Raw genomic sequence first — 25,122 nt, 5'->3', positions numbered from 1 at the left:
TGATGAGGAGGGTATCATGGGAGTTACGTGCCTTGAATCCAGGCAGCCCCTCCACTCCCCCTCCCTCTTCAAGCACTTCATCTCCCTCATGCAAAGATATGGTAAATTAAAATCTCTCTGATGACATGGCTTCCTTACTACAGTGGAACATGAATGTGTCCAGGACTCGTGTGGAGGAACTGTAACTCCTAGCACAGGCACATCCCTTGTGCTTTTGTTTACAAGAAACACATTTTATAGATACAGATGTCACTGTGCCACAGGGTTATACACTATAACACAAGCATGACCTATCGGAGAAAGGGCTGAGGGAGGTGTTGCAGTATTTGTCACTAATGCGCACCACTCATCTGCTCTCCCTTGGCCACTGACCTGCAAGCAACTGCAGTTCAAATTCATGTGTGCCAAAGGATCATGGTTTGCTCACTGTATTTACCTTTGCAAGATGCACTAGACTCTGAAGCTCTCACAGATCTTGTCGTACAACTCCCATGACCATTGTACCTCTTGGGACACTTTGATGCCAATCATGTCCTGTTGGGCTCAACCAATACTTGCCCCCAGGGTCAGGTTATGTAGGGCCTTGTGATGTCTCATGAGCTATGCATCCTCAACCCGGGTACTCACACACATTTCTCTACTTCTATGTGGTCATTCTCAGCCATCAACCTCTCTTCCTACCCTCACTGTCTCTGTTCAGTGGGAGGTCATTGACGACCTTCATTCCAGTGACCACTTCCTAAATCCGGCTTCACCTACTAAATGGCTAGCCACTAAAGTTAAGCCCCCAAAATGTGTGGTCAGCAGGACCAACTGGACGCATTTCAGCCAGCTGGCTGTTTTCAAACAGTGCAACAGCATCCAAGGATGGGTCGACCACGTCACAAGAGTGTTCCATCATTCTACTGACCTCTCCATCCCACAGTTCTCAGGTCGTCTTAGGAGGTGACCAGTACGTTGGTGGACGTATGAGTTCTATTCCACAATCCGGAAAGGCGTACGACTCTTCGACATTTTAAATGCCAACCGACAGCAGACAACCTTAGGACCTTTCGAGTTGTGAGGGAGAGTAAGAAAAGGTCATGGCAAGTGTACTTGGACTCCATTAATTGTTCCACTTCTTCTATAGAAGTATGGGAAGTCATCTGAAGGATTTCCGGTAAACACAGCTGTTTACCGATAGCAGCAGTGCCGAAACAGGGGTGCCTCCAAACATCACCTAGAGACATTGCTCAGGTGCTGGTTGAACATTTTGCACAGACTAAAGCCCATGCAAGCCAGGATCCGACATTTCATCGCTATCATGCAGCAATAGAGAGGGAAAAGTTGGACTCCAGGTCTAACAGTTCTGAGGTCTACATCTCCCCTTTCGCCATGTGGGAGCTCGAATCGGCACTGATTGAGGTCTGTGACACCGCACCCAGTCACTACCAAATCCGGTACTGCATGCTTCGACATTTGCCAGCAGCATCAAACGAAATACTCCTCAAATGTTTTAGTCTGTTACGGCAAACAGGCAACTTCCCCAACATGTTGGGGGAGGCAATTCTGAACCCTCTTCTCAGGCCAGGAAAGGACTGCACATGTCCCAGTAGTTATCAGAGTATCGCCTTAATGACCTGTGTAGGAAAGACCCTGGCGCGAATGGTTGACCATTGTCTGGTCTGGTTGTTAGAGACCAGGCAACTCCTTAGCTGCTCTCAGTGTGGATTCCGAAGATTTCGGTCCACCGTTGACAATCTGATCCCCCAAGAGGCGGCTATTTAGCAGGCTTTCCTCCGTAAGCGTCACTGTATCGGCATATTCTTTGATATAAGTAAGGCATATGATACTACTTGGAGACACTGTATTCTCACACAACTGTAGCAGGGGCTTTAGTAGCCACATCTTCATAAGGTCTTTCCTGTCTTCAACGGTTTTTTAGGGTCCAAGTTGGTGGCACGCTGTCTGATCTATTTGATCAGGAGAATGGTGTTTCTCAGGGCAGTGTTTTAATTGTTACCCTCTTTGCCATAGCCATCAACAGTATCACATCCATGGTGAGGAGTCCTGTACAGTTTTCCTTATTTGTAGATTATTTTGCTGTTGTCTGTTCCTCCTCCAGTGTTACAGTCCGTTGCTCTTGGTCTAGTGGCTCGCATTGTTACCTTTGGATTACGGGGTTCTGGGTACGATTCCCGGCCGTGTTGGGGATTTTCTCTGCCTGGGGACTGGGTCTTTGTGCTGTCCTCACATTCGTGAAAGTGGCTAGATTGGACTGTATAAAGATTGGGAATCTGTATGGTCGGTGATGGCTGCACAGTTGAGTGCCCCACAAACCAATCATCATCATCATTATCCAGTTTTGCAATGGCGAGCCATCACTTGCAGCTTACAATGCAGAGGTTAGAGGAGTGGGCTCCAAAGATGGGTTACCTGTTTTCTACAGATAAGTATGTGTGTGTTCATTTTAATCATTCTCATCGTCTTTTTAATTTGCCTGCCCTGAAAATGGGGGACACCATCCTACATTTTAGAAACGCAGTGTGGTTTCTGGGCCTCATTTTTTTATTTTCAATTGTTGTGCTTACCACACATGATAGACCTGGCAGCCGGAACCCTGAAGGCACTGAACTTCATCAAGTGCCTCAGTCACAGGTCTTGGGGAGTGCACAGGGCATGTCTCCTTCAGTTTATTGGGCTTTTGTGCATTCGCGGCTGGAGTTTGGTTGCACGGTGTATAGGTCAGGGAGGCCCTCTTACTTGTGGACCATTGATGTCCATCATAAGGGGATTTGGATGGCCACAGGTGCTTATCGGACCATCTGTACTGAGGAGGGGGAATCACCACTTACCACCTGACGCCAGCTCCTCATGGTGCATCAGGCGTGTAAGCCCCTCCCAGCTTCAACTTCACCCTTACACCATACTGTTGCTCGTCCACCTCTGGAATGCGTTTTTTCCAACTGCCCTCGAGCCATGATGACATCTGAGATCCACATGCAGCGTGTGGTGGAGTCACTCGTTATGGAGCCAGTGCGAACCCAAATACAGGGTTTTAATTGTCTGCCACCCTTGTTACTGGAGAGACTCAGAGTGATTTCAGATTTGTTGTGGTACAGGAAAGATAACACTCCTGCTTCCGTTTTTAATGCAATATTCTCTGACATTTTATCTGAGTATCATGACCATGTAGTTGATTTTTCAGATGGGCGTAAGCAGGGGAACTCTTTTGGTTGCTCTGTTGTTTACCCGGAGTGTGTCCTCAAGGTCAGACTGCCTCCAGAATTTACTATCTTTGATGCAGAATTATATGTGATCTTGCGACCACTGGAGCAGATGAGATGTTCTCCCGGTGTTAGATTTCTCGTCTGCTTAAATTCTCTGAGTGCTCTGCATTCTCTCCAACGTTTGTATCCAGCAGATTCCTGTACAGTATCCCAGAATATCCAGGATGCCCTCTGACAACTACGACGACTGGGGAAGGAGGTATCTTTCTGTTGGGAACCGGGGAACATTGGAATTAGGGGGAATGGAAGGGCTTATTGAGCAGCCAATGAGGCGTATTGTGATCCTCTGGTATTTTGGTGTGCTATCCTCCTGCATGCTATCACCTCACTGTTGAGGTACAAAGTCAAGATGAGTGGCTGGCAATAACTGATAACAAGCTTCATGTCATCAAGTGCACAACTTGGCCATGGAGAACTTCCTTCCACCACATTGCTGGGGCGAGATCCCTCTTACTCATCTTCGCATAGGACACAGCCCTATGACACATGATTCTTACTTTGGCGAGAGGACCCTACAGTGTGTGCTGCTTTTGCTGCGTAGATCACAGTGAGCCTCATTTTATTGGACTGCATTTTATTTTCCGACCAGCGGACTGCCACGATTTGCCATCTATTTTATGTAATGATCAAACGAATGTGGTTTGAGATTTAGTTTCGTGAACTGTCCAACGTTTTAACAGGATTTTAGGGAGATGTTCTTAATGTGTGAAAGGGTGGCTGGCTCGCTTTTGTTTTTTCTGAGTGCTTCTATTTCTTCTGTGTTTTTTTCCTCTCCGTTTTAATTTCTTGATTAGCTCTCGTCCCTCCTGTTTGGTTTTAGTGCATGTGAGGGTGCATGTGATACAGAGTGACTGTGTGGTCATTTTGAGTGCACTTTTAGTTCATCTCCACATTTGTTTGTTTTCATAAGTGTAAGGGCACTGATCACCTCACTGTTGGGCGCCCATCAGATCCAAACACACACACACACCACACACACCACACACACACACACACACACACACACACACACACACTTTCATTTGTTTACTTGCAAAGCTGAAGTGGCTGTCTTGTGGCAGTGTCACATTCTAGGCTCTTGAAGAAATGGTGATGTGCAGGCAGGATGTACAGCAATAATTCCTCCGGGTTCTCTTTCTTTGCTTTTGTTACTCATCTATGATTGGTAACATTGAACAGCATCCTCTTTATACCAAAGTATGTCATGGATTGCTTGGGCTTTTTGCTTGTCACCTTCTTCATATTACCAGGCTGCATACAACCCGGGAGATCAGGGAAAACCCGGGATTTTTTTCATCCGGGAGAAAACTGGGAAAAACCCAGGAATTTTTTAGAATTCCGGGGAGTTTTCATTGTTTTTGTTTTCAGTTAAATTTTTGTAATTTTGACTGGCAAGAACCGATACTCTAACAAAGGATATTATTGTATACCGCTATTTCAGAATAATTCTGCAACAATAAAACATGAACGAGAGAAAAAACAAAAATAAAACTTAAATTGCAAAGAAAATGCGCCATATACAGCAACAAAACACAGTGCTCATACAAGTGTCTGCCAACAGCAAAATGTATCAAAGGCTTTAGGAAGACTATGCAATGTTCCGTAACAACACATTGCCTCCGATGAACGTGACGTCATAACTGTTTACATTAGATTTGTTTTAGCAGTTACAAGCAGGATCATGCGCATCCGCAGTTGAGTAGTACCTTTTCCTGCTTCTGGTTACAGAAATGTGGCTGTTGGCTGTGTAGTAAGCAGTCGCAGCTAGGTGCTACTGGAAAAAATTTTACTGGAGCGCCCAAGCTGCTAGATTCTTGCATTCGCAGCAGGCCCAGTTTTAGGAGCGGAGTGGGGGGCAAATTCATACTATTGAGAGAAAAAATCTTGGTTCACAAAGCGACTAGCATCCAGAGCGCACGTTAGTCTATCGATTATTCATATGACTTTGAAATGCATCCCTGTAATTGTTGAACACATTCTAAGTTATTTTCTGAATCAATTGTAAGTTGATTTGTGAATGTGTGCATAGTGTACATGTTGTCTCTGTCAGGGTAATACTCATCCCATGTAGAAACCAAGTTTCCTACAGACAAAAGGGGCCATACGAGCTGAGCAGAGTAAGGCCGAACGGATGAATGACAACTGCTGTCTGATTGTGTGGTTGATTGGGTTTGCGAATGATGAGCGTTGTTATAATTACTAGCTAAATCCATAGATTCAGACTACAGGAGTGGAAGTAAACGAATAACAGGTAAGAAAGATTATGTATTACCTTCTCGGTGTATCCAAGAAAATGAAAGTTTGACAGAAAATTTTTGGGCAGGTAGCTATACTAGTAAGGGCTAGTTGTACAATCCCCGGCTAGCAGCCGCTTTAAATTCTATTCTGGAAGAAGCTCGGAATACACGCTGTACAAACATGTAGCAACGCCTTACTGGAGAATAATCGCGGGATAACTAAACCGGTGATTCTGGCAAAATTAGTGGATTTAACCTGCGAATAGGCTTTGACATTGGCAGGAACAGTTACAGAACTAGTGCTAACAAGACAGTTTGTTAGAACGAGGAAGGAGAAGAGACGGGGACATGATATAAGTTATGGAACAATATGACGATTCCAAGTTTGTATAAAAATTTCGTACTACTCCTTTTCGATCTCATACTTGGGAAACTGCAGCGTATGAATGAAGTGTGAAACTACTTCCTAATGTAAGGCTTTTTGCTTGTAGTAGGCCTGATAGGCATTTGATATTGGTACTTTGTGTATTATATTCTGTCGTTACAAAAAAGGCTGTTTGTGCCAAAACACTCGCTTTTATTTGGTGTGTATTACAATTGTTGCAGTATTAGAAAGGCCTATTTCGTTTTATCTAGCAGAGAGTAACAAAATAGACGTAATCAGATCGGGAAACCACACCAGTCTTGGGGTCCTATCTGCATTAACAGCTTTTTCAGTATTAGACAACGACATTTTGACTTTTCATGTAGCAAAATATTTCACGAACTTTGATGAGGTAATAGATTCTTTCTCAGAAAGGAAGGTACGCCATGTAAAGCTGTAGCAAGATTAAAGAGAGAAAAATTCTAGGAGCTAAGGATTGAAGAAGTTTGTATTGTCTTGCTTGTCTCATGTCTTTACTGGGTTTATGTATCCTACATTCAATTTTATGTCACACAAGGCAGCAAGTTGTTAGCTGATAGGGAATAAAGAGTGCAAATTTTCTGAAGAGGGACCAGATTTCAAACCGGCCAATTGTAAGCAGGATAGGCCCCACAGGACATTTTAATTTCCACTGTCCTGAATATGGTTTGATGGCATCCATTACAAAATTTACAATTTCACAAAGCGAAGCACACTAATGTACGATAGAAGAATGCTGTGTGAGGAGGTGAGGCACTGCCCTTCGGCACACTTAGGACCAAATAACATGCCTTACATTTCCTCGAACACCCGTTTTATGCATCAGACTCTTCAGAAAGATGTGCGCTACAAAATGCACATATTTTTGAAAATTCAATTTTTTAAATATTTTTGACGTCCTATCTCAAACACTCAAGGGAGTGGCGGGGTATTGCACCGATTCAGAAATATTGTAGATCCGAGCTGATGCGCAGAGCAGTCTGAGTTATAGTGGGGTAGTGGGTGGTCTCCACGTGACCCGTGTTTACATTTAGTGATTCTGCTTTTTTTGTTTACTGCTCTCACGTCAAATGAAAACAAAACAGATTTCTGATTTCCACCTTTCTAACAGTCGAGCATTAATTGCCTTGCAGAACAATGAAGTTATTTTTGTCGGTTTGCTAAAGAAATTTTCTTTTTAATTCCACACACTGTTCGGTGCATTTCAAGTGCACGTTTTCAACTTCTAGCACATATGACTTAATGCCATAATAAAGAACCAAATATGAGATAACACAGTACTGGTAGTCCAAGAAAATTTACATCCCGAAAACTACATTGAAAAGCTTAATGTCAGGTCGTGGCCTACTTAACTGGGAATATGGACATACAAATGTGCACTTTAAATGTGGACATTTTAGTATGGGTCTCGAAATTCCGATGCTTTTGTAGTATCCTGTGATGTTTTGTTTCTTCTATGACATAATGTATGATCTTTTAATGTTTTGCACGTACAAACATATGGGCTCCCTGTGACATCGTAGCTGCGCAAGCGTGGTGACGCCTGTCATCTGGCGCTCTCTGGTAACTGTGGAAGCAACCCTATTTCTAACAGGTCACGGGAAAATATTCCGAATGGTGGTTTGAAAAGCGTTACCATCAAGGTACCATTCTGGCAGTTACAACAGAGCTACGTGCAATAATGTACGATGAATTTCTTAAATCACAGAGCGTTTGACTCTCATTTAAAAATCCAACTCTGATGATGAGCCATTTAGATGAATTTCGAGCCCAGATCATCAGACATTTAAGTCGTTATTAAAAATTTTATGATCACATTTGTGTGATGTATCTTAAATTGTAATACACGCATAAAAGACCAACATTGTATGTGAAAGCTTAGCTTCCCTTGCAGCGTATTAATCTTACAGACCAATATTATATGTGAAAGATTTGCGTTTCGTCTAGCAGCACTATGTATATTAACCCATTTAGTCCTGAATTATTTGTTTTTCAAAAATTGATTTATATCTTATCTACGTTCATTCACAAGGTTGTAAGGAAGAAAGTAAAAACAATTTTGAGTATTTATTTTTATTTAGTGTTTCCAAAAATGGGTGTCCTTCCAGAAGGACATCAGGACAATAAGGGAACATGTTTTTAAAGTATATGACATTGCACAATTAACTTGTTTTGTTTTTTATACTTTCAAATAAACATAAATAAATTTGAATTATGGGCTAAAACAGCTAATAAATACAAAAAGCAAAGAAAATAACCTATACATATATTTTATGCACTAGAATGATAAGACAAAAAGCAACAAACATGAAGTGGTTAGTCACATTTTACACACATAGTAGTAATTTTTTGTGGCAACTTTGACATTTCAGCTGCTTCTTCTTTTTTGTTATCTTGTCCGTTGGTAATTCAGCAACATAATGTTCTCTTCCATCAACTCTAGAATCTAGTTTCGCCCTCTTTCTAGGACATCCTCTGCTGGTAGTGACTCTTTTGTTTCTTTCTAGAATTGCAGTGACAGTTCGACGACGAAATGTCAGATGATCTATGGTTTATTTGTTGTGCTTGTAAAGATCCCAGGCATTTTGCTCTGCAATGTCTATAAAATGTGCAGTGATTGGGAAATACCACTTTTTCCCTCTTATAGAGCATCTATATAGGGATTCATTTTGGTCAGTTCGATCTATGCCTCCCAAGTTAGGTTGAAGCACGCTAATCCTTTTCTTTTGTTCCCTGGAAAATCTTGCTACAGTGCGTAGTGGTTGCACTCTGTCAAAGTTGGTGGCTACAGTAACAACATTGTTGTCATTCCAACGTACAATGGAAATCCCGGATGCTGAGTCAGAACAAATTTCATGTGATTCTCTATTTCCTTTTATCATTTTATCTACAAATGATAGAGTACAATTCTTAACTCTGTTTCCTCTTATTGTTCCCGTTGCTTCCACGCCCCTCTCTTTAGGTCATGTAGTGCAGTAGCATTGAGCTGACTTGCTGGTAATTTATCTACACTTGGATTTTCTTCATCTGTTACGTCATCAGTTGAATTTAGAGGAGAGCGTAATGTTACATTCACACCAGTATTAGGTATTTCCTCATCTTTTGATTCTAACATGTTCAAATGTTCCATAAGTGTACATTGTTTTCTGTGAATACAAAATGACAACATATTACTTTGACTTCCTTCTGGAAGGACGGTTGAAAACATTATTGAATTACAACTGATGAAAACTTTCAATCGTAATATGAGCCCATAAATAATATAGGTTAATTCTTTAAGATATTGTATTACAGGTTTCAGAATTATTGCCGCAATATGAAACAAAATATACATACCCGTCAATGACAAGGTCAGTCAGTTTGTCCATGGTAAAATCAGCCCTATTTTCAAGACACAATTTCTCACTCACTATAAACGACATCGTCAAACTGACTGTCGCAGTGCGCAACTGACTCTGCCTACTTCATATAACAATGCGTCACAGTCCGTTGCAACAATGCATTATTCACAAAAATAAATAATTTCAACAGTTAGTTATGTCGTCCTTCCAGAAGGACGTCAGGGTTATCTGGGCTAATTTAAACCATTAACTTTTTCTGTTTGTGCGTTCGCGCTACTTAACAGTGATGTTGCTGTTGGCTGACTACATCACATGTGCTAAGCTCTGAATACCCGCTGTCATCGTTTGGCGAGATCACGTGACCTGAGCTATGACTGGCTTACAAAAGCGCATCGAAATCTCTATTTCAGTGCTTCGGAAAGTAACATGCGGTGTTTGGTGGAATTTGAATTTATACTTCCGTAATACGAAAATATGCGGCGTATATGTTGCTGCACATCAAAGATCTTTCCAAAACGTGTTTTTTCCCTGTGTTTAGTTTTATAAAGCACCTGGAAATTCTACTCCTGTGTATAAAACCATAATCATTCAAAGGACTTATAGAGTTCCAAGAGAAAATATACTGTCAGTTAACAGGGAGAAAGTATGTTTTCACCCGGGAGAAAGTGTTTTTTTAACCGGGAAATTTTTTTTCTTGTCCACGTATACACCCTGTATTACACATCAGGGTTCAGAGTCTGCTTAAACATCACAGTAAACGAAGATTCTGTTTCATAATATAACCATTTCTGTCTGCCAGTTGATGTCATAAACATCATTATTTTCCTGTTTGTTACTGAAACTCTGAATTTCTGGTGAATATGGGGTCTGAGAATTTAATTTCACTTACTTCAAATTTGGTTGTTGCTTTCTTTGCTTTGCTTATCTAATGATGTCCCTCCAGTGATTTGGAGTGTAAATGTATGAAATTTTTTTAGTGGCTATTTCTACAAACCAAAATCACTATCACTAAGTAAGTAGGAATGCCCAGATACCAAGAATTTGTGATCATGCTCGAATCGTGACATAAGTTCATGAGAGACAATGACATTTTATGGTTGCTATAATGTGGTACAAGAATCTGAATATAAGGTTATTTTACTGTGTGTCGAGGTATGTGCTTTAAGAGGATGCACTAATCATGAAGTAGCTCTTGAAATCCCCTTCCTATCTATAGCTTTTATTTTTCAGTGTGATTTCGTGTTAGTCTTAACAGTGTTTTACATACAACTCATACATTTTTTCGCATTGTTAAATCGTGGTGGAGATATTTCCTTTCCGGATTCTTCTCTTGAATGTAATGGATCTGGAAAGATGCTATATGTTCAATATTTTGGTGTCATCAGTTTTATTTGGTGCTCACTTCCTAAACTGGACATCCAATACACCAAAAAATTCATTTTCATTTATTATTTTATATTGCCTTGCGATAGTATCTAATGCTTATTACTACTGCAGTTGCTCTTCTAAACAGCAATCAATTGTGTGTTTACTGTGGCTACTTTAGGTACTTGGGCTATGCACGGCTCTGTTTACAAAGAATAGCTCGATGTAGTCATAGGGTCGAGTCGCACGTCTGCTGACATGCCCCGCGTATGGTCTTCATTCCGAAGACTGGTTTGATAACGGCTCTCCATGTTACTCTATCCTGTGCAAGCCTCTTCATCTCCAAATAACTACTGCAACCTACAGCTTTCTGAATCTGTTTACTGTATTCATCTCTTGATCTCGTTTTATGGTTTTCATCCCTCACAGTTCCCTCATCTACTAAATTGGTGACCCATTAAGGTTTCAGAACGTGTCCTATCAACTGATCCCGTATTTTGATCAAGTTGTGCCACAAATCTCTTGTCACCTCAATTCTATTCAGTACTGCATTGTTAGTTATGTGATCAACCCATCTAATCATCTTCAACATTCTTCCATAGCACCACATTTCAAAAGCTTCTATTCTCTTCTTGTCTAAACTGTTTATCATCCATGTTTCACTTCCTTACACGGCTCCACTCCAGACAAATGCCTTTACGAAAGACTTCCTAACACTTAAATCTATATTCGATGTTAACATACTTCTCTTCTTCTCCTTTCTTGTCATTGCCAGTCTACATTTTGTATCCTCTCTACTCCGGCCATCATCAGTTATTTTGCTACCCAAATAGCAAAACTTATCTACTACTTGAAGTGTCTTGTTTCTTAATTTCATTCCCTTAGCATCACCTGATTCAGTCCGACTACATTCCATTATATTTGTTTTGCTTTTGTTGATGTTCATCTTATATTCTTCTTTCAAGACACTGACCGTTCTGTTCAACTGCTCTTCCAGGACCTTTGCTCTGTCAGACTGACTTATGTCATTTGCAAACCTCAACATTTTTATTTCTTCTTCCTGAACTTGAATTCCTACTCCAACTTTTTCTTTGTTTTCCTTTACTGCTTGTTCAATATACATTTTGAGTAACATTGGAATAGGCTACAAAGTCTCACCCCCATTTAAACCATTGTCATGCTTTCATGCCCCTCAACTCTAATAAATTCCGTCTGGTTTCTCTATAAGTTATAAACAGCTTTTCAATATCTATAAATGCTGGTTTGCCTTTCCTTAACCTATCTTCAGTTAGATAAGTCATGAGGTAAGTATTGCTTCCCATTCTACATTTCTCGGGAATCCAAACTGATCTTCCCTGAGGTCTGTTTTCTACTAGTTTTTACATTCTTCTGTAAAGAATTTGAGCTGGTGTTTTACACCCAGGAACTTATAAAACTGATATTGGTGATTTTCACACCTGTGAAGCAACTGTTTTCTTTGAAATTAGAATTATTACATTATTCTTGGAGGGTATTTCACCTGTCTCATACATCCTGCACACCAGATGGAAGAGTTTTGTCATGGCCGGCTCTCCCAAGGTTATCAGTAGTTCTGACGGTATATTGTCTACTCCCAGGGCCCTGTCTCAACTTAAGTCTTTTAGGGCTTTGCTAAATTTTTCTCACAGTATCATATTTCCCACCTCATCTTCATCTACATCCACTTCCCTTTCTATATTGCTTTCAGGTACATCTCCCTTGTATAGGCCCTCTATATACTCCTTCCATCTTTCAGCTTTCGCTTATTTGCTTAGGACTGGTTTACCTTCTGAGCTCTTGATATTCATACAGCTGCTTCTCTTTTCCCCAAAAGCCTCTTAACATTCCTGTAGGTGGTATCTATCTCCACCCTAGTGAAATGTTTTTCTAAATCCTTACATTTGTCCTTGATCCATTTGTGCTTAGCAGTTTTACACTTCCTGTCAATCCCAGTTTTTTAAATGTCATGTTGCCTCTTACCTGCTGCATTTCTGAATTTTCTCCTTTCCTGTTTAATTCAATATCTCTTGTGTTATCCAGGGCTTCCTACTATGCCTTCTCTTTTTACCTACTTGATCATCTGCTGCCTTCACTATTTCATCTCAAGCTACCCATTCATCTTCTACTGTATTCCTTTCCAAGCATCTGTTGCCTGGTGCTCCCTCTGAAGCTCTCGACAACATTCTTTCAACTTATCCAGGTCCCACTCCCATTAGTACCTACCTTTTCCCAATTTTCTCAGCTTTAATCCACAGTTCACAACCAATTAATTGCGGTCAGAGTCCGCATCTCCCTTGTGAATGTCTTACAATTTAAAATCTGGTTCCTTGAAACCTTCTGGTGTCACCAGGTCTCTTCCACGAATACAACCCTCTTTAATGTTTCTTAAAATAAGTGTTAGAGATGATTAAATTATGCTCTACCAGGCAGCTTCTTCTTTCACTCCTTTCCCCCAGTCCATATTCACCTACTGTGTTTCCTTCTCTTTCTTTTCCTACTAACAAATTCCAGTCCCCAGTCACAATTAAATTTTCATCTCCTGCAACTCTCTGAATAATTTCTTTTGTCTCATCATAAATTTCCTCACTCTCATCATCTGGGCAGCTAGTTGGTAAGTAAACTTGTCCTGTTGTGTTGTGTGTGAGCTTTGTGTCTATTTTGGCTATGATAATGCATTTACTATGCTGTACCAGCACAACAAGGCCATTTTGGTTGATGCTACAAGGCCAGAACAGTCAATCATCCAGATTGTTGGCCTTGCAACTACTGAAAATGCTGCTGCCTCTCTTCAGTAACCACGTTTGTTTGGCTTCTCAACATATAACCTTCGGTGTGGCTATTTGTAATGCTGAGGCACGCAAGCCACCCCGTCAACGGTTTTGGCCCATGGTCCATGGGGGAGAGAGGGGGACAGAGAATTAATTTGAATAATTTTTATTCAAGAAAGGACATCTCAAATAAACAGAAAGTGGTCCTAGGATATTTATTTGAAATATAGACATAAAATACTATTATCAAATGCATTAAAGTCATATTAATAGCATTATGAGCATGGTGGCAAAATCCCGAGACTAAATAGTAATCAAAGATACGCGAAAACTACATCCAGTTCGCAATCACAATACATTTAACATTCACCCACTCAAAACAGTTAAAGAGTTCAACTTGATGATATAAAAATTATCACATGTGATATAAGGAATATTAACTTGTACTTTGTCTATCCTCATTTCCATGATAAAAGCGGAAAAATTTGAGAGTCCCACTCTCGAGCATTTAAGTATAGTAGTGGCCCTTCAGCACCCATTATCAGATACCTCCATGATCAAATACCACTCATTACCACATAAAGGTCAGTTTCCCTCCAGAATTCACTTAAAAGTGCCCAGAACTGCTCCCTTGAGCTCTTCACTTAGAAAGCTCTAGTCTCCTCTTGACTCCCATAGTGTTCTGCTGTTGTCTGCTTTTCCATTGGCTGAAGGCCATCCCCACCAAAAATACATTGTCGTTATGTTCTACAGACATCATTTGACTCAACTTGACCACTTACCAGATGAACCTATTACATTACAACAATATTTAAATAAAGACGTTTTATAAATATTTGTTCACATTCAGACCATTCACAATAAATATAAATAAAGGTTTGTCCAATAATAAATAAGCCAGTATTCTTGCAAAAGTGTGCTCACAATAAATAACAACAGATTATCACTAAACATTGTTTAAACAGTAATTTAGACCTGCTTGTCAGAAGCACCTTATTAGGTGTCAGCTAATACACGTAACTGACCACTTCTTAAATTACAGTGCTTTTGTATTGTCAGTTGTAATTAATATGTAAATGAAGTTACTGGCAAAATAGTAAACTGTTCATTAAGTAAATATGAAAGTATGACAAAATGTGTGATATTCATGCTGTATTCATTTGCTCTGTAGTTATGGAGGAGACAGTGTTCTGACAAACATTTACATTATGAAAAGTTTTTAAAAACCTAGTAAATCAAGAAACAAGATAAACACGATACTTAGCTTTCAGAGATGTCAGCTATAGGGCAATGCTGTCATCCGAAATATGTATGTTGAAATCACATGAAATGTTTAAAAGTTACTATTTCAGAGGTTCATTGTGAAAATTTTTATTCACTATGAAATATTAACTTCTGTGGTTTTCAAGGTATTGAAATATTGTTGTGTAACTGGATGCACCTCATTTCATTTTAGATTGCAGATGTATTCAGACATGCTTTAATACTTAGCTGTTAATTATTATAGGTTCTTGAAGAGCTGTAAGAAGTTCTCTTTCACCTTGCCTGACACTCCACCTTTTCTTGTAGCATTGTCTCCTGCACAAATACCATGTAAGCAGCAGCTGTCAAAATTTTCAGCACTGGGATTTACACATTTCCGGCGATACTGCTAACTTTTGTAATTGGCCTTGGCAGCACTGGCCACCTAGCTGGACCTGCTGCAACGCACCCTGAGCTCTGGGCCCTCTAGTGTTCTGCCATATAACAATTTCACCTTCCTCATATCACTTTCAGGCAGCCAAATCGCTTGCCTATGTATCCGTAATGTTATAGCGTTTTCCCGCTAATTGGAAAGGTATTCAGAAAATATTTCTGATGCACCCTTACATATCTTATTTCAGTCCCAAGAAATATTTGAAACTAACACTTTTAGGATATCTGGAACCACATCTTTTCCAAGACCTCATAATCGGACATGGCTCAAAAAGCCTCTGAAGATACATATTGTGCTAGCTATAGTCACTAAGTTTCCAGGAGGAATGAAATATGTTTTCTGTATCTTCTTCAAGTTGTTCATGGCGTTGCATTTTGTAGCAGGGGTGTTTGCAGGAAGTCTTATAACTAGAACTCTTATGCCCTTCCTTGTAGTATACTCGTGCCCTCAGTCCCACTGCCTTTGCCTAATACTTCTCTGCTACTTCCCAGAATGTTGCGACTTGTCTGCTCTCTGTTTCACCTTGATTGCAGACATTGTTATCACCTGCTGCAGAAGTACCACTTTTCTCAGCATCTGTCTCGTGTCCTGCATCAAAAGAAAAATGTGACAATATAACAAATAGTGACTCTGAAGGTATGATGTAATATTATGTATGTATCTTATATTTTAGGTACAAAATGATGTAGAATATAAAAATACTGTTATCCTGCATTTAACCTCTGCACACAAGTTTGATTATTAAAGTTCTAACCCTAGAACACTGTAATTTATTGCTTGAACAGTACACACACATGGAAGACAAGGTACAGCAAAGTTAGCAATTCATAAGTAGCCAGCAGAGCCTTATGCTGTGGCCCATACAATCGTCAGTTGTAACGGGTCACAACGGGCAGGCTGCGCGCACAACTGCTATCATATTAGCAGGCCAGGTGGTCTCTAGTGGTCAAATCAAGCAAAACTTTACACGCTATCTATGAAGTGGTGCGCACACAAAATTAGTAGTTGTAACACTCCTTTTCCTTTGCGAAGAATTGAGCAGTGCTTAAGAGTCGGAAGTGGCGCGAGTGGGGAAGGTGCGGTGCCCCACTCCCCTGTGAGAGGCCATACAGTATGACACGCAAATCTTGTGAAGCATTCATTTCCTCACCTGAGTCCAACCCCCAGGGAAGGAGGTTGTGGCAAAGGTGGCGGAGCAGGTGGCCCAACTGCAATGGAGGCAACAGCAGCAGCAGCAGCAGAGGTGTTGGCTGCAACAGTGCAGGAGCCAGGGTCACCCAGGGTCTGCTGACAGCTGAAGGGGGCATCCACAGCACAGGAGAAACTTATGAAAATGTTAGGAATGACAACGGAACCAGCCACAATATAGTAGGTGGTGAGACAGTTGGAGGATTCTGGGGACAGCGGAGGTACACTCGGTGCGCAGCCGCCCTGCGAAGTGAAAGCTGGTCAGTGCGTTGTGACATCCTCCCCTTATCCATGTGAATGACACAACGAGTCATCGGCCACAGGTACTCTTGATTACCACCGGCACCCTTTTCAGCTGACGGCCAAACCTGTGAGCTCAAAGGGCGGCGGTGCCGGTGGATGGCCTGACATTGACTGAGGCAGATGCAGCAGAATTGGGGGCTGACGACCGTGCCACAAGTTTGCCGAACTCTTACTGCCAATAGTGATGAACTTACACAAGCTGAGGAGCCAGTCAAGAGCTACTTCCGGTGACACATCTAAAACATATTTTTTCATCTGAGTATTAAATGTGTGCACTAGTTTTTCTGCTTCCCCATTCAATTGAGGGTGAAAAGTGGTAGCCGTGACACACTTTTTTTTTACAATAATCTTCAAATTCTTGAGATATGAACGGGGGCCCATTGTTAGTAACTAATGCATACGAAGACCTTCCATTGCCAAAATTTTTGACAAAGCATAAATTGTTGCCATCACAGAATTGGACAGGCAGTGCGCCCCAAACGGAAACTTAGAACCATAAATTACAATGAGCCAGCAGAAATTCAGAAAAGGTCCTGCAAAATTTACATGAATTTGTTGCCAAGGCTGCTTGGGATCCAGCCACAGTGCTGAAGAAGCACGGAGAGCTGCCTGAGAGGTGGCACACTGTGAGCAGGCTGCAACAACTTGGCCTATTTACCCATCAGCACCTGGCCAAAAATCGAGAGCTGACACTTTTGTACGTGCGCACCCCAATGGTCCACATGCAATAAACGCATAACCTCACACTGAAGGGCAGATGAGACTACAACCCAGAGAGCAGCACTCTGTCCCAAACAGAAAGATGATTTTATAATGCAAAACAATTTCTCAAAGGATCGGAAGCAAGGCTCAAAGGTTTGTCTGGCCAGCCATGTTTCACAGAAGAAATAACTTTACTTGGGACCAGGTTCTCTGTATGTGTGTTGCATTGATATTCAGGATGTTGTTCTCTAAAATATCAAACATATTTTTTAAGTGTAGATCAGTGGACAACCACCTCTTTTCAGATTTGTGGCAACGATAATGAGTTTCTTGTTTTGACAATGATCATGTGATTTTGCATAGCTTTTTTACATGGTCAGGTATAGCATAAGGCTGATTTTTGTCATTGCTCCTCTTGTCACAGAATGACTCTGAAGTTTTTATTATCTCTTGCAATTTCTGTATTTGGTGAGAAGCTGTGTTATAAGCATGACGTGATATCTTTTGACAAATCTGGTGAGTTCCACCTGACGACACTGTTAAGAAATGAGAAAAACTGCAATGTCTATGTGCTCAAGTTTTACACAGTTTTGTACTAACAGTGCTGACTGTTGATCATAACTCAAAGTATAGAAGTCTTGTTGTGTCTTTTGTATACACTGTAATTAGTTTTCATTGGTAGGTTTACCTGCAGCTGAATGCCTGAAATCACAAAAAACGATTATCACATTTTGAAGCAGTGTTTGGATGACTATATAGTATTTTTATAAACTCAGTGTAATTCGTAATTATTTATACTGTTGAAGACAATGATTAAAGTCTAATTCTGTCTGAATGTGTAAGTCAAGTGCTCTGTTATGTTAGGTTATTATGCATTGTGTTAATAACCTTTTCATTGTGCAACCATTGATTGTTGTGATATGGTTTGCACAACTTGGTGATGTTGCACAATAAAAGCTAGACAGAATTTTGCTTCACTATTCACAAGCTAGGCTACTTATTTAAGGTTACGGAATCATAATATTACAATGAAAAATAGCCATGTGTAAAGTTGGGTTACAACCTTATCTGGTGGAGATTTTGTCACTATTAACTTACCCTCGTTGATATATATTGCTTATGCTTCACATCATGCCACTCACTCACATATTTCTTACACTTTTTGCCTCCATTCATGTGTTTTTTAGCATTGACTGTAAGAGGTACGCTTGATGCGTCTGCCATCTTATTTTCAGATACAACCTTGTTCTGTGCAACCCGAATTTGTTACCAATCTAACACAAACAGAAGATTGTGTAAAGCAGTTAACAATATCCTTACCTTGTGACAAGTACTGTTAACAACCTTTTTCCACGTAAAAACCAACTTTTGTAAAAGTAAGGGTTACAAACTTGTTCTGGGCAGTTATTAAATTATGGTTTGATCAAGGACCTGCGAGTTTGAAGTATGCAGACTGTGTGTAGTGTAGCCACTCTGGAGTTATCCTAAATAAAAAATGGATAACATCAGTCGATAGTATATTAAATTTACGTTAGCTCATACATAGCCACAGGGAAATAATCTTAAATTTAATGTTATAGTGCTAACTTGAACTTTGATTTTGATTTTTGTGGGTTTTTGTCACTCTTTATGGTTTTACAAAAAATAGTTAATGTAAACAAATTTCATACATTACGGGTACAGGCTCCCAAGAAATGTGTTTACTTTTCAGGGGACAAAGGTAGAAGTTAATAGTTTGAACTGTTGTTATTTTATGCCGCACATAGTATGAAAAATCGTTTTTCGAGAAATACCTGTTTAAGGTTTAGGGAAAACTTTGAAATGTATTATTAGTTCAATTTGCATAAAAACTACATATTGTTATATATTTTTGATGTCACTGAATACAAATCTGAAGATAGATTTTCAAAACTCAAAATGGCTAATCCAATATAGCAGACCAAAAATTATATTTTGACTAAAACTTGACGAAAAAGAGTGTTTCTGTTACTTATGTTTTGTCTGAAGTTTCGTATATCAACCCTTCCTCTAACTTGAATCATTTCTAAAGAGCAATTCCCTCATTTAGTGAGAAAAGATGATCTAGCTGAACTGGATATCCTGCAGTTGGTAACCTGCACACATTGTTCGTCAGCTTTTTCAGCTAATATGTTTGCTTGCATACTGCAATATAAATAATTTTGTGAACATGCATCACAACATGACAAGTTTTCTATCTGAGTCACGCGTCTCTGGCTGAGAGCCCCAGGGTGGCCGCGACACTGAGTTGAACAATGCACTGTAGAAACTTCTTTGTCCCAAGATTCAAGGCACATATACGTTTCAAAACTACAATAAAAAAAATGAATTTTCGACCATTTTGAATGAGAACCTGCCCTTAAAACAGGATTTGTTGCTACCATGGCTGGAACTTCAGTGCTAGTAATAGGAAAACTGTCATCATTTAGAACTTCCACTTATAAATAAAAACAAAGCAATTCCTCATTATTAAGCTCTGGATCCAGATGTGTTTTTGAATATATCATGCATTGCGATGCCATCCTCAATTTTGTAATCCTTGTTTACAGCAATGTTTGACACTTTCTTCCGAATGTATTACTGCTGCTCTCTCATTGGTGGCATAACACAAACAGTTGACACACCTTCTTTGTGCCACTCATACCTCATGGCAAACGCTGACAACATTCCTGCACGAAACATGGAAGTACGCCACTGTCCCTGGTCTAGACTTTTTCCCTGCATCTGAAGGACTGCTTCACTTCGTGCTTAACAGTATACCCGATCCTGTAACAGTTTTTTACAGCATATGGACATGGATTTTGTGTGTTCTACAGGAGCTTCATAAATGGTTCTTAAAAGCGAATTAGTCCAAAATGACCAAAAACTTACTTGTTTCTCTTGTTCTCTGAATACCCTGTACACTGTACAGCATCAGTTTATGTACTAATGTGTCACAAGTTGGTGAATGTATTATAAAATTATTCTAGGCTATTGTGGGTTACATCCACAAATTTAATTTCGTTATTGCCAGTCTCACTTCCTCCTGGGCAAATGTACCCACATTCATGCGCTCCTTTAGCAATTCAGAATGAAGATGTTGATACTACTCTGTCTCTTCCATTGTTCTTTTCTCTGATGCAAAAAGGTGTTGGCAGTTGGGAAAAACACACAAAAGGAATTGGAGCGAAGCTATTGTTGCAGGTCTTCTTCGTATTATATTTAAAACAAATTTAATTTTCTGTTCATTGTATTAGTAGTTGCTGTTAATAGTTTATTGATCCTGTTACTGCACAAAAGGTCTCTCGGTACCATCTTCCTGCTCCCTCTCCTCTTCTCTAACCATCAACCTTACCCCCACACCCAGCAACACAGTTTGAGCACTTGTGGAGAACAGTTAGTTGTACACTAGGCAACCCCCCCTCCCCCCCCCCCCCCCCACCCGCTCTCTCTCTCTCTCTCTCTCTCTCTCTCTCTCTCTCTCTCTCTCTCTCTCCTCTCTCTCTCTCTCTCTCTCTCTCTCTCTGTCAGTCATTAACTCTACTCTACTGGACCTAATGTTAATTATTTCCTCTAAGTAGACTGATATCTCCCAGTTTGTTGTCATTGTGCTGTCGGATCGTCTCAGGGTTGATAATACAGTAGTGACTGAACATTGTTTTTTGAAAGTTTGTGTGGATAACCCCAAACATCTGATTCCATTTGGTCCTTAATGTACACCTCCCATTTTTGTACTCTTCTTTCTTTATACTGATGTTTGATAGAAACTCAGCATTTTTTGTTTTTTGTCCTTCTGTTTCCCTTAAAGATCTTTCGTTGTGTCTCCTTGCGTGACATGCTCTGCATCTTGAGGACTGCTTCCCTCCATTCTCAACAGTGTTACCAGTCCTGTAACAGTTGTTTACAATATGTGGACATGAATCTTTTATGCTCTGTAAGGTAGCTTCCTGAATGGTACTAAAAATGGGATTAGTCCAAAATGGCCAAAAATGCACTTTTTGATTTCCTTGTTCTTGAAATGCCCCATATACTGTAACGACAGCACCAGTTTATGGTACTCATGTGTCACAAATTGGTGAGCGTATTATAAAAAATTCTAGGATCTGCTAAAGTGTGGATTACATACAAAAATTAATATATGAATGACTTGTACAGGTAGAATATCATACCATAATTGTGTAGTTTTGTTTTTTGATTTTTTAGTTTTTAGTGAAGTTAAACCACAGTAGGAACCACTTACAAGTAACCTTGAACTACTATAGTTAAATGGAAAAGGTGTAAAGTATTTGATGGCTACTTCATTTGTGAGAAGAATTTTTTAATTGGGATTAGCAGAAGATCTGCAAAGGTACAGAGATGAGTTGCATGCGAGACATAAACTGTTTGTTTAGTTAGGATGAGTGTGACAGATATACTCAACAAATACCAGTAGGGGATGTTGGGTGCATTAGAAGAAAAGGTAATATTGTGTAAATATTTATTCTTAATATGCCAATCACCTACCTTCTAAGAGAGGACAAACATTAATACCTCGCATTTGCATAAAACCAGTCCGTGGCTAGTGATCTAGTGGTTAGTGTTGCTTTCTGCAGTTGGGGGGCTTCTATGTCAGATTTCCTGACAGGTCAGGGATTTTCTTTGCTCGTGGAGTGGGTATTTGTGTTGTCCTAACAATTTCAACTCATCTTCATCAATGTACAAGACACCAAAGTGGTGTAAAATAGAAAGACTTACACCAGGTGGCTGACACAACCCCTGACAGTCTCTCCTCGCCAGAGTCCATATGACCATTTCGTTTCAATGTATAAAATCAGAGAAATGTGAATCTGATTTGCAGTTGTGTTAGGGGAGGAGAGAATAAAGTTAATGGCACTTTTCACCACACAGTATTAAGTTGTTTGCAAAGTAAAAGTGTAAATTTAGACAGAAATCGCTATATAGATTCATATAAATACAAGTATTACTTACAAGCATGCATAACGGTTTCAATAAAGCAAATAAGATGAAATGGGAAGAGAGAATGTCCGTAGTTTTATTTTGTAACAAAATTCATGAATTCCAACTAAACTTTGTCATGAAAAATACTTGCCCCCCCCTTCCCCTATAATAAAGAAATGGAGCGAACAGTGGATGATGAAAGATAAAAAGAGAATAGTGGAGAAGGAAATGTACAAATTGATGCTTACTTATGTCAATTTGTTTCCTGTGCTGCACAATCACTTTCGATCACAGTTATTTTGTTGTGGTATCCTTTGAACTTAAAAAATAATTTGTAAATTTGTCATGATTACATGACACAAAAGATATTTCTTTTTTATGGCATTAAGAAGACTGATCAGTTGCCATTTATGTAGTCATTTTGATATAAATTATTTCAATGTCATAATCATCTCACTGTTTCTGGAATTTGACTGGGGCAGCGAGAAACACAAGCCTCTACATTCCAGTTACTATCCTTCCAGTCCACATTTTCCTTGACTCTTTTTGAGTCATTTGTCATTTGCTCTTCTTTTTAGACTCTATCATTGAAACTTTATGGCTAATTTGCCCTTTGGTATCGTCTCCCATCTTGTTCTTCACATATGACCACACTACCCCAATCTTGATCTTCCTGTTTTGTTTCATAGAGCCCCCTTTTCAAGTATGTCTTAATCTTCATTCCTCTTGCTAAAATTACACGTGGTGGTTGCTTTTTCATTTTTCTGTTTATATAGTTGTATTGCTTCAGTTCAAATCCTCAAGAACTTTAATTGACTGGTCTGTACTCTGTATTGATTACCTTCAGTGTTCGTGTTTTGCAGTGTTGTTTACTTAAATGAGTCACTTGTAGATGATTCATTAGCCCATGCTCCATATACATTGTCATATTTGAGGTATAACTTGCTTTGAAATGTGGGGCGGATATGGATGGCCAGAAAAGCACCACTTTATTGCCAAAAATAACAGGGTGTAATAGTAATCCTCTAATTCACTAACATCACTTGCCCGAGATTGACGTCTTTCTTTAATACAAATATACTACCATATTTGACAGAACTTCAAAATTAGACTGTGATGTGAAAGTGAATACACTTCATATGCTGTAACCATTGTGTGGACACTTTTATTGTTCCCAGATGACTGGTTTCAACAGTTTTATGCTGCCGTATTCTGATCTTATGGAACCTGTTATAAAGTTGTCATATTACATTACAAGAAGCCAAAACATAAGACACTCCCCATGTATACAAGTCTTTATAAAAATCCAGTTGATAAAATGAAAACAGACGATAAAATACGCACACAGTTGATAAAATTCTTGTGTAGTACATGCTGCAGAGTGCTGTGCGGCCATCAATGTGCATGGACGATTCAAAGGTTGTAACATCTGTGTGCATTTTTCATCTGTGTGCATTTTATCAACTGGACTTCTGTCAAGACCTGTATACGTAGGGAGTGTCTTTCATGCTTTGACTCTATATAATGTACAATCACAATTTTATAACAAGTTCCATAAGATTCGATGATGGCAGCATAAGATTGTTGAAACTCGTCATCTTGGAACAACAAAAGTATCTATACTGCAATTGCAGTGTACAAAGTGTGCTCATTTTGAACCATACTGATCTCCCCAAAGCACTTGTGTATCTTACAAAGACTATGAGTCCTACTGAAGTTGTGCAAAGCATTATCCATGTTCAGCTGGTGTAACAAATTATTCTCATCACATAATTTCATACATTTTATCTTTACTGTTGGGTGGAATTTAAACAGTACCACACATCAGTAAATTGTCCTCTTCACTGAATATAGCGTAGCTGTTAAAGCGGGTACACCATGAGAAACATTTCCTGCCAGTATGGACAGAAATGTGAACAGTACGGACATAAATATGTAGTGAACTACATTGTAAACAATGTTGGGATCACAAACAATATCAAACTTGTTTTTGGTGATATTTACATTTCATAGTCAGTTTATATTACTTGTGATTGCAGGTATCTGGGCTGATGAAAATGGTGATGAAGGTGGAGGAGGAACATCAACTAGAGCCAGCTTTAGGGGTGCAGTTGGTGGAAAAGGGTATAGCTATACAGCCCCTGTAAGTTTTGTCTCTGGTGGCATACAGCAAGCAGGCAAGAAGAAGCCTGGTGAAAATGAGAAACAGAAGGAAGAAGAAGAAGAAGAAGATAGTGAGGATGGGGAGGAGACAAGGGCAGGATTTGGCACTCGGAGACGGAGAGGTGCTGATATAGCTACTACATCAAGGTAATTTATATGTTAGGTTGTTTATAAAGTTTGTTACAGAAGCCATATATGTTAAACTTATGTACTTCCTTTGACAAAACGCTCATTCAATATCATCATTTCCATTGTTCTAACTTCTAACCCCCCTACTCAGAAGGAATCATCAGTTTGCTATGCTAACAGTGGGGAGGGAGGGGGGAGGTAACAGTTGTAGAGGAAACCAAGGGATGTATTTATGCAGAGATGAAGAAACTCATGCAATATGGAGTAGTGCGGATAGCTGCATCTAACCATTGTTCTAACTGAAGATCACAACAAACAGTAAGAAGTGACTTACATTGTTGTACTCTAGTCTCATCTCTGACATTTTTATACTTCCTTTTTCTGTTGATCAATTGAAGCTTTTCTTCTGTTACCTAAGGTTTCTTTGCAGTTTTTTGTCTTTCTACTGAGTGGTTGTAACTAAAGTGCAGCTACTCACAGAGGTCCATTTTGAGCTGTAATTACCATATGGCATGGAACGTTGGTAGACATGCTAATGCGTCAGTGCAGAACCAATTTACAATGGAAAAATGTTAGTTTTAATTTTTGCCACCAGGTGATAATCT

At 39.7% G+C, this 25,122-nt stretch overlaps 1 protein-coding gene across 3 annotated transcripts in view; it reads left to right on the top strand.

Moving 5' to 3' along the window:
* The window catches only part of LOC126355072 (tuftelin-interacting protein 11), a 146,741-nt gene that overhangs the window by 14,529 nt on the left and 107,090 nt on the right, over positions 1-25,122 (top strand). For 2 of the 3 annotated variants that reach the window (XM_050005244.1, XM_050005245.1), the window contains one exon: positions 24,265-24,535. In XM_050005244.1, the coding sequence (XP_049861201.1) occupies positions 24,265-24,535 (271 nt within the window). Of the gene's footprint in view, positions 1-20,424; positions 20,492-24,264; positions 24,536-25,122 lie in introns of those variants that run through there. The other variant, XM_050005246.1, reaches the window with a different exon arrangement.

This window comes from Schistocerca gregaria, chromosome 3 (assembly GCF_023897955.1).
Source record: "Schistocerca gregaria isolate iqSchGreg1 chromosome 3, iqSchGreg1.2, whole genome shotgun sequence".
NCBI lineage: Eukaryota > Metazoa > Arthropoda > Insecta > Orthoptera > Acrididae > Schistocerca > Schistocerca gregaria.
Note: the sequence above shows the minus strand (reverse complement) of the source record. Positions and strands in the feature narration are given on the sequence as shown.